This window comes from Narcine bancroftii, chromosome 3, assembly GCF_036971445.1.
Source record: "Narcine bancroftii isolate sNarBan1 chromosome 3, sNarBan1.hap1, whole genome shotgun sequence".
Taxonomy (NCBI): domain Eukaryota; kingdom Metazoa; phylum Chordata; class Chondrichthyes; order Torpediniformes; family Narcinidae; genus Narcine; species Narcine bancroftii.
Genome location: NC_091471.1, coordinates 48,675,964 through 48,687,291, shown reverse-complemented (window position 1 = coordinate 48,687,291; position 11,328 = coordinate 48,675,964). Strand labels below are relative to the sequence as shown.

The following is an 11,328-nucleotide window of genomic DNA, read 5'->3' as shown; positions in this document are numbered from 1 at the left end:
ACCAAAAGTATTACTATGACGGAGGAACAAAAAACCTATCAGAACTCTACACTGGTGACCAAGAAAGGCTAAAAGACAAACTTATGGACTCAGAAAGGAACTGTCCTTAGTGAAATACAGCCAAGATCATGCTCCATTCAGACAGATAAATGTGCTGTTCTGCAAAGAAATCGTCACAACTTTCAAATGGACCAGCCACAGTAGTTGGAAAGACGGATACGGTTGAACCATCTGAATGCACATCTGTGAAAACATCGACTGAGGCAACAACTCAGATTCAAGGACAATAAATCAGGAGATCGTCAAAACATGTGAATCCTCCTGAGACTCATTGAGCAAATTTAAAGACTCTTGTTATGGAATGAAGTAGTGGTATCTTATTCGCTCTTCAAGTTTTAGTGTATGTAAATGTGAACACAAAAAAACAAGTTTAAAAAATGTTAACAAATGTTGATAATAATGAAAATGCAAGTTCCTGATGTTAAAGTTAAAATTGCAGAGTTTTACAAAGAAAACGTGCTAGTTAAAAGTAAGCTACTTTTGTTTTAAGAAAGGGAGATGTAATGGTAGTGATCATGGTTGCAAGCAAGGCCTGTTTGATTATACTTATCTGCCACAGAGCAAGACACACAGTATGCAGATCTGCAATGGAGACTTGCAGCCTCATGGCCTCATGTGCTGCTTACAACTTTAAAGAACCTTTTCCTTCATCCATGTGTTGTCTAAGAACTCACATATACAAGGTGAAACAACTTATACACGCACATCATTCAAACAGATGTTTACATGAAATCATAACCTCAAAACATCACGATTTTATGTCATGCATAAAAGACTAAATTGACAAGCAAAAGTGATTAAACAAAAATGGTGAACATTCTTGTACCAATGTTGCATTTTCTGCATCATTTGGGAACCTAATTGAATCATACCTTGCATAATTAGCAGTGCCATTTAATGGGAGCTTTCCTGAACAAGTGATGCAGGGCTTATTCTTAATGGCCTTTGGCTGACCTACCAAACCTCTGAACATCAGATACCTATCCACAAACCACAACCTTCATTACTTCCCCAGGTAATGAAGTAGAACCCCCTAAAACTCATTTCCCATGAAATTCCACCTCCTCCCCTTACTCCTGAATTCACCCTCTTTCCAGATACAAGTACATCTCTGACTGTTTAAAGTATTTGAAACTCTTCACCTGAACGGCTTTCTGATGACTTATTGGAGAACCAGCTTAATCTACCTTTTCATGCTGATTTTGAAGCTTATTTGGAACATGACAGGAATAATATTATAGGTGTGCTATTACAGATATTTAACAGAAGCCCAAGATGAGACTTTGTATCACTTGTATGTGAACATCATTTAAACAGAGCATCACCATCACACAATCAATTTTTTTTTTTAAATTTTTTTAAAGTTTTCCTGTTATGTTTTGCTGCAAAGTGTGAGAGATTGTATTGACAACAATGAAAGCAATTCGCAATTCCAAAAAAAAATGGAGTAATATACTGTTTGCTTTCAGGGTAACAAATTTTCTCTGAAAGCAGATTGGTATATTACCCAAACTATTAAGTGCAAGTGGAACTGATGCCACAACTTTAATTATGAAATAAAGATTTATCTTTGTTTCAGAGCAAAACCAAGCAGGTCAACCTTACAGCCACTTGAACCTTTTCCCCATTCAATGAGGTTGTGGCTGGTCCTTGGTTCCAACTCTGCTTTCCATTCTAATCCCTAATTCTCTTGATTATCCAAAAACAATGTTTCACACTCCGTAAGTCAGCAAGAACACCAGGGTAAAAAGCAACCCACATTGTACAAACCTTTGGGCAAAGAAAAGCTTTTTAAATGTCAATTTTTACGATTGTAAATATGGATTAATTACACTGAATCTTGATATCTATTCTATAATGGGCTGAACTATCATCGGCATCTTAAGATTTCAAGGAGCACCTCCAGTTCCTTAGAACTCCAGTGTGTACATGCTTATTTTATTCAATCTTCTCCTCATAGCACAACCTCCTTGTTCCAGGAATCAGCAAGGAATATGACACCACACCACTTCCACCTTATTTTGGTCTGAAACTGTATTTCATCCGTCATGGATGGATCACTATTCCCATGGAGGATTTTTTTTTTAGTTCTTCATCCATTAAGTATGAAATATTGCCTGAAATCAATTTCATTGCTGATCATCTGCTGAAGCTTTTCATCTGTGTCCTCAGTCTACCCAAACCTAGTCACCCCTCAAGAGTCAATGGTACCTTTTTAGCACATGACTGAGTGGCTGACTAGATTTACTAAAATTTATGTTTTTGATTGAACTGTGGCATTCTTATTCTCAATGTACAAATCTCATACTTTGATCATATTGAATTGTAAGAACCCTCTCCATTACATTACTCATTAATTCTGTCTCATTACACAAGGCAAGGCCGATATCAAACTGTTTCCTGGCTTGTTTCAGGAATATGCTTCGTCTTTGTAATGCCAATCAACACTATTTATTGTACATATGTTACTCGGTAAACAAATGCTTCACAGATTCAGTTCCAATTCTTCTAAGTTTTTCATATTTTTAATAATTTTGTTTACTGCTGTGCTATTATTGTTAAACTCAGTCCTACCTATCGTATTGCTTGCCATTACCCAAATGCTTTTTGTTTCTTGTTTTTTTTTCTATTTAAATCTAAATATTCCCTCATCTAAAGCAACAACCCATCCTTTTTTAAACAAATTCAAATTTTGCCAAAAAATATTGCCTCTGCAAGAGAACAAAAACCTTTTGCACACATGAATTCTTTAAATATTTTAAACATTTATTAAATGTTTAAACTCTAATGAGATTACAGCTAACAAATTTTACTATCAACGATAGCAGCATGGCGCCCTTGGAATGCAACAAAACAATGGCTACACCTTTCATGCCATTAAAGTCTACAACAAAAAAAGTACAAAATTTTCATTGAACTAAACACACAAGTTATAAAACCCTCAAAAAAATAGAGAAGCTCAGACTAGCCAGGGGAATTATTTACAAATCAAGAATTCTTTCCTGTTTACTGTAGCCTTGATAAAAATGTAATTTCAATTACCCTTTGATCATTCAGAGAAGTTATAAAGAGCTTAACTACCCAGCGTATATCTGTTGATATTGCTAATATGCCAAGGCATTAAATATTTCATTATCACTCAGTCCAGCTTCACATGAAAATAAACCTCAGCTTTTAAATTTCGCTCACAGTATTAAAAAAAACTGCATTTTGCTGAAATATCTGCTCTTTAAATTTGCTTCAGGACATTTAAACTGAAATTGGATACTCATTACATAAAAGTTTTTTTTTGTTAATTATGCTGGGTCCCGTATAGTGATCTGCCAACTAAAATGGAAAAGTATATATTAAATAAATACACAAGAAGCAGGGACAATGCATAGTGCAGAGCAAACTAACTTAAGATGCATTGGGAAAGGACAGAATAATACCTATTTTGAAAGAAAATTGGGAAATATATTGCAAGCTTGGCTGATTTAGAAACATGGCCAACTAGAGTGTGCACCAAATGCTCCCATTTCATGTATCCAGTCTTACCATCATTATAAATTAAGGCTTGGTACAAGACCAACTAGAATTTTTGACTGGAAATAACACTCCAAGTCATAGTTATGCCCATAATTACCAGGCAACTGGAGAATTTGAGAGTTGCAACTTCATTTTCTTTTCCCCACAAAGAAATAAATGTAAGAATATTCAGATAATTTTGGAACAATATGTTTGGTTTTGTTTCTTTTGAAATGGAACATACTGCTATCATCTCTGTTTTCAAGCTGGTTCAAATTCCTGATCTCCCTGGAGAATTTTGGAGAACTAATGAATTCAAGGAAGCAGACTTAGAAGTTAGGAAATTGATATTTCAAGTCATAAAAAAAACAAAATGGAGTTTACCACATTCACATGGTTCTGCATTGCAACAATTTGCAACATCCTGGCTTATTATTACTCTAGTTTTACCTCTAAATATCTTTACAAATTTCGCTTTTATTTCTCATAGGGCAGCACTCAGCAATCTCAATTTGAAACCTAATAGGCTATTTCCATTGCTAAGATTTTCCTACTTTATTTTTATTCTTATTTTAAATACTTCCTATTGCACCCATGCACTTTACTTCCTTGGTCAATACCCACTCAAAGCTGCCAATGTACCTGCTAATTATTGCCACATTAAAGACCATTGGGAACTCAAATGGGATTTTGTTAATCATGTTTCAGATAATCAAATAAACGTAATCCATCAATTCAGGCAACTGCTAAACCCACAACCCAGAGACAAGAAGACATTGCTCCCCACTTATACTGGTTTTTTACCAAAGCTTTGAGAAAATGGTATACCTAAGCATTAAGCATGTCATTTGCAATGTATGTTCTTCCATTTATACACCTTAAAGAGAATCCCTTAACCCCAGTTAATACTGTGACAATAACCTTCCAAGTGCCAAACCTTGTTTTTGCAGAGGTATGCTTTGCCAAAATCATAGTCTGTCTCACATCAAATTCCATAACCCAACACACCTAATTGCTCACAATAGGGATTTATAGTGTTCATTAGAACCTACAACAGTTTGGACAAAACAGTTCACAGGATTTGGAACATGGGTCAGAGCCACATTACTGCAGGACCTGCAGAAAAATTGGAGGTGGAAAGGTGGTAGTTATATCAGTGACAGTACTTTACTTCTTGCACAAATCAGGCAAGCCAAAAGGTAAGTCGAGCAAAGTAGAAGCAGGAATAGGCCATTTGGTCCCTCATGCCTATTCTATTGCTCAGTAAAATCATGGACAATCTTTTACCTCATCATTGCGTTCCTGCATTACCCTCATATTCCTTGATTTCCTCAATATCTAAAAGTTTTGGATATACAGTAAAACTCCTGATATCTGGCACCTATGGGGATTGGTAGATGCCGGATAAGTGAATTTGCCAGTTGCTTGAGATTGATTGATTGATTGATTGGTGAGAACACAACAGAGGCATCAATTTTAAACTTCCATATTATTTACCTATTTATTTTCTGCGATTTGTTTTGCCGGTTGCTCGAATTCCAGATAAGGGCGATTTTACTGTACTGAACAACCAACCCCTTCCACGGTCCAAAAAAAAAATCCTGATTGGATTTGATAGAAGAAACAATTCTGATCAAAGAAAACATATTTACTGGAAATAAAGAGCATGATATAAAACTAGCAATTAAATATTGAAAGAATTAACATATGCAATTCCTTTAATCCTTTCTGATAATCCAAAAAATTATGTGGGGTATATTTATCAGCATTAATGTTGGCTTTACAATTTAATAGGGTGTAGAAAGTCTATTAATACATTGCAGTTAGTTCTGCACTAAAAATCAAAACTTTTATTCAAAAGTATAAAGTTTACCAGGCCTGGAGAGAGATTGTCAGGAACATTTCCACATGGTGAAAGCCTACTCAAGCAGGATTCAAGCACACTGAAAAATGATAGACATGACCAAATGTCACTCTCCCATTTCCTTGTTAATCTTTTCCAATCCCTTTTTAAGAAGATGAGATTAATCCTTCCCCAAAATCCTGGTTATTTAAGAAAAAAACTAAGAGTTGTATTTCTGCACCTTCACCAAGAGAAACCAAAGCAAGGAGCTAAGTTCTGCAACATTATAGCCTCAAAGCAGAAGGGACCTCATCTTGTACTAATGGGACATTTGGATACATCTCAAGGAGTCTTCTAGGTAGTTTCAAACCTTTTACATTTATAAATTAACAATTGTACTTTGAATCATTTACGTTACAACAGAACAACTTTCTTTTCCAAATCTCCATCTGTCATGTCACTCATATGAGACAGTTTGGTGCTTTCATCCTGTAAACATGTCCATTATATTAAAATATGGAGGTGAAAACTTTCTTTTGGGGAGATTAATGTCTATTCTGATTTTGACATGAGTTTAAAATTGTGAATGAGCTGTGTAAACAAAATATTTTAAAGGGTATTGCAGAAGTAGAATTCCCTTAAAAAACAGATTTCAGATGGACTCTGCAGATTTTGTATTCTGGGGATTAAGATGTATTTTTTCAGATTTTTAGTAATCATTTTTGAAATGGTCAAAGATCCTTTCAGTTTATCTATGCACTTTGGTAATAATTGGCCTTAGTTTTGCTTCAGAATTAAACCCACCTCTCACTTCCCTCAAGCATTTGTGGAAGAATGAAAACGAACATACACACACACACACGCACACACCATAATTAATATCAAGAGTCCATCCATCTTTGAAAAATGAAAACAAACACACACACACACACACCACAATTAATATCAAGTGTCCATCCATCTTTGAAGAATGAAAATGAACACACACACACACCATAATTAATATCAAGTGTCCATCCATCTTTGAATCCTGTGGTTTTATATCCATTTCACAACACACACATACAGTGCCTCAAACATTTGAACAACCAATCAACTTAGCAAAGGAAAATGAGGTTGCAGTACACATCCTTGTTTAATTTGGCCCATCAAAAGCAAATTTCTTACCAACAAAAGAGTGGTCGGGTAAACCAGCTAATGGGTAAGTAAATAACATTTTAACAACAACCTATTCATTGAAATTCTATTCATTTTCTATAATATAGAGATTTATGTGAATACTTTCAGCTTCTCAAGTGGAGGGCAGACTTACAACATGATGATAAAAAAATTAGATGGATTTGTGGTGACAGGAGGGGCTCTTGTATTACCTTTAGAATTAAATAAAAAATATATGTATTGCAATTGTACTGTACAAAAAACGTACACTTTCAAATCTTAAGTTTTACTTTTAATCAAACTACAGCTGAAAAGTGATGCTGGCCGTGACAAGCAACAGTCTGAACGAGGTGCTTGAGGGATTCACGTGACATTCCAATGAAACAAGTAAAAGCTGCAACAGGGCAACTTGTCTCAGCTGAAGCAGTCTCTTCTGTACGGAGTTACCCCAATTGTTTGCTATCACACCGCAAGAGAATGCTCCTCATTTCTCTGATGTGCACAGCCGCTTAGACTTTATGAATGCCATGCCATGTGTTCGCATGTGTGTGTTCAAGGCAGCTTCCGTTTCAAAGGTTTTGGAGCAAACTTTGCACTTTTTGTCTATAAGCATCATTTCAGCCTGACTGTCCTCCAGGTTCAGTTTGCAGTCTGCCGGGTTCTCCTCCCGGGCACCATTTTGCCTGGCAACTTGCTGGGCATTCTTCATTTTGTGAACAATGAACAAGTGTCTAGTTAGGGACTGAAGAGAGGTATAGCAGAGGCCGCACTCCCTGCACTGGAAGGTTGAACCGTCAGTTTTATGTTGGGGAAGATGTTCTTGGAACTGAGTCACGTTCTCTGTGGTGAAGCCACACACAGCACATTTATTGAGTTTGATGACATTGATTTTCAGTTTTTTCAATGGCTGAGTGATGGCTCCCCTGGGGGGAGGCCGAATTTCCACCACCGCATCTTCTGTCTTCCTCTTCAGCGGTATCTCCATCTGCAGAAACAACCAAGACTCCAGGTAATACACGTTTGGTCAATCTCAGGAAAATGCCACGGGCATTACATTTTTAACACTAAAGGCATACAAAACTGTATTCATTCTGAATCTTTAAAATCATATTCAATATCTTACCATGAAGATACAAAATCAAACCAAAATCAGATGCTGCTGTGAGATACAATGATATCACCTGAGGAAGATGAACAACATCAAATAATGATACTAAACACCTGGTGGGATTTAATGACCAACTAACTCCAAGTTTTTACAGCGATTCTGACTAATTGATTAATGATCGTCAGCAACTGTATGTTTGTGTGATTTCTGCTGCAAGTTTGGTGCATCATTTTTGGTTCCACTGGATGAGAGAGCCAGCAGCTGGAAAGTGGAACAAATTCCACCTCATGCATCCAGCATTCAGTTTTAAGTATTCCCAAGTCGAGCACAAGTTAGGCAAGCAAAGATTTTTTTTCTTTTATATCAAAATGTTTTTGAACAACAGGTGACCTCAGTGAAATTCTTGAAATCAGTACAACTTGGATTTAATGAGGCACCCAGCAGCAATCCTCTATTCAGATTTACTCATGTATAAGTGTGTGTGTGTGTGAGTGTGTGGGGGGGGGGGGGGGGGGAGTGTGACTAGTCTCAGTGCCTGAAGAAAAAATACAGATAAATGTAGTAAAAGACTGCAAACAATTTCGGGGACAAGAGTTTAAAAAGGTGCATTTCCTGGGTCTCCTTGGGATTGTGAACGAGAGGAGACGCTTTAAAAAATCTGTGGAAGAAAAGATTCTTGTTTAAATTTCTCTATTGGCTAATTAGCTATAGCCAATAAAAGAAAGGTATGGTCAAGCAGAATGGCCATTGTGGAGTGGCCACTGTATGAGTGAGGGAGTGGGAATTTGAGGTTTGGTAAACAGAGGCTGAGATGGATGTGTCAGTTGATGCATGTTAAGGACAGGTTTTTCTAACTCTTTCCCCTTTAATAGACAGTGGGAATGGCAAGCAGGGCAGGGGCGTGCTCCTCTTGCAGAATGTGGATACTCAGGAAAGCCAATAGTATCCCTGATGACTTCATCTGCCAGAAGTGCATCCAATCACAGCTCCTCACAGACTGGAGTTGGATGAACTCGGGAAGCAGAAGAGGTGATAAGACTACAGGAGTTACAGGGAAGCAATCACACCTAGGAGACAGTAGGAAGGTAGTTGGGTGACAGTCAGGGAATAGGCAGGCATTTCTGGGTACCACTGTGGCCATTCCCCTCAGCAACAAGTATCCTTTGGATAATGCAGAGCAGGATGTCCTATCTGGGCAAAGCACCATGGTCTTCTCTGAGCCTCAGAAGGGAAGGGTGAAGTCAGGCAGAGTGATAGTCATAGGCGACTTGATAGGGGAACATATAGGAGATTCTGCAGCTGGAAAAGAGACTCCGGGATGGTGTATAGCCTCGCAGGGATCTCTGAAACCAGTGCAGAATATTCTTAAAGGAGAGGGTGAGTAACTATAGGTTGTGGTACATATTGGTGCCAATGACATAGATGATACAAACAGGTCCTGTAAAGTAAATTTAGGTAGTTAGGAGAGAAGCTCAAGAGCAGGACCTCTATCATGGTCATCTCTGGATTACTACCGATGCCACAAGCTTGGGAAGGTAAGAACAGGAAGATAGTGCAGACAAATTAGTGGCTGAAGAGATGATGCAGAAGACAAGGTTTGAAGTTCTTGAATTATTGGAACATTTTCTGTGGAAGGGATGATCTGTACAAATGGATGAACTCGAGAGGAGCCAATATCCTGGCAGGGAAGTTTGCTAATGCTGTTGGAGGGCTTGGGGGTGGGGGATGGTGTTTAATCTAGATTTGCAGGGAGGTGTGAACCAAAGGGAAGAGGCAGGGTAGGGTGTTTGTATGGAAGAACAGGCAGATAGGGCAGAATTGCAGCCAGTAGGATGAATCACATTGCAACAGGGACACAGAGTCAAAAAGTAACAAATCAAGGGTGAAGGGTTTTGTATTTAACTGTACGCAGCACAAGAAATAAAGTGGATGACCTTGTAGTACAGTACATATTGGCAGGTATGATGTTGTGGCCATCAAGGAGTCATGACTAAAGGAAGGATGTTAGTGGGAGCGTAACGTCCAAGGATACACAGTGCATTGAAAGGATAAGCACGTAAGCGGACGAGGTGGCATGGCTTTGTGGTAAGGAACAACATTAAATCAGAAGATAGTGCATTATTGTGGGTTGAGTTAAGAAATGGCAAGGGTAAAAAGACATTTTTGTCAGTTATATACAGACCTCCAAACAGTAGCCAGGACATGGACAACAAATTACAATATCAAATAGAAAAGGTGCATCAGAAGGGCAATGTTATGATAGTAATGGGGGATTTTAACATGCAAGTAGATTGGGAAACCCAGGATTTGTAGAAAGCTGACAAGATGGCTTTTTAGAGTAACTTCATGATTAGCCCATATGATGATCAGCTGGACTGGATTGGGTGTTGAGTAAAGAGCTTTGAGTAAAGAAACCATTTGGGGGCAGTGATCACAATATGATTGAGTTCAATTTGTGATTTAACAAGGAGAAACTTAAGTCAGATGCATCAGTATATCAGTGAAGTAAAGGGCCACTGTGGCCAAGTTTGCAGGTAGGTGGAGGAGCAGGGAGTGTTGAGGAAACAGGAAGGATGCAGAAGGGACTGGGCAGAGAAGTGGCAAATGAAACACAATGTCAGAGAGTGTACGGCCATGCACTTTGGCGGAAAAATAAATGGGCATACTATTTTTTAAATGGAGATACAATTGAAAATACCCAGATGCAAAAGTATCTGGAAGTTCCAGGATATCCTGAAGGTAAATTTGGGTGTTGAGTCTATGGTGAAGAAAGCAAATGCAATCCCAGCATTCATTTCAAGAGGAATAGAACATAAAAGTAGAAATGTGATGTTGAGCCTTTAGGAGGCACTGGTGAGATCTCACTTAGGGTATAGTGAACAGTTGTGGGGTCCTCATTTAAATAAAAGATGTGTTGATGTTGGAGAGAGTTCAGAGGAGGTTCACAAGGATGATTCCAGGAATAAAAGGGTTATCATATGAGGAGCATTTGACAGTTCTTCCCTGAACTCATTGGAATTTAGGAGAATGGGTGGGGGGGGGGGGGAGATCTCATTGATACATTTTGTATGTTGAAAGGTGTGGACAGAGTAGATGTAGAAAGGTTATTTCCCTTCAGGGTGAAGGATGTCTGCTTAGAACAGAGATGCTGAGGAATTTCTTCAGTTAGAGGGACCTGGCCTCCACAACAGTCATTTGTGGAGGCTTGGTCATTGGGCAGAGATTGATACGTTCTTGATTAGCCAGGGTATCAAAGATTATGAGGAGAAGACTGGATAGTAGTTGTGAGTGGGAAAATGGATCAGGTCATGATTAAATAGCAAGGGTAATTCAGTGGGCTAAATAGCTGTTTTCTGCTCCCATGTCTTATGGTCTAAAAGATCCTTCTCTTTGGCACCAGCAACTCTTCTATCTGAAGAGCCATCATCCACTATGCTATGGCCAATAATGAGCTTAAAGATTTGTGGAAGTATGGTCAATGTCTACCTTAGCTTACAACATCATCCCAAAGTTGCCAGCAAAATGTCTCCATACAATTTATTGACCCCAATAATGGCTCCACAAGAGAATCTGATGGGAATCTACCACTCTTGCTTAAAAACAAGCTTTTAGCTCAGTATCAAAAGAGTTGGATGATGTGGTGGATCCTCAG

The 11,328-nt window shown here is 38.2% G+C and overlaps 1 protein-coding gene across 4 annotated transcripts in view; it reads right to left on the bottom strand.

The window, feature by feature from the left end:
- Positions 1-6,838: 6,838 nt before the first annotated feature.
- The window catches only part of znf532 (zinc finger protein 532), a 163,220-nt gene continuing 158,730 nt past the window's right edge, over positions 6,839-11,328 (bottom strand). For all 4 annotated transcript variants that reach the window (XM_069924021.1, XM_069924022.1, XM_069924023.1 and 1 more), the window contains one exon: positions 6,839-7,553. In XM_069924021.1, coding sequence (XP_069780122.1) covers positions 7,053-7,553 — 501 coding nt within the window. In that variant the 3' untranslated portion in view covers positions 6,839-7,052. The remainder of the gene's footprint in view (positions 7,554-11,328) is intronic.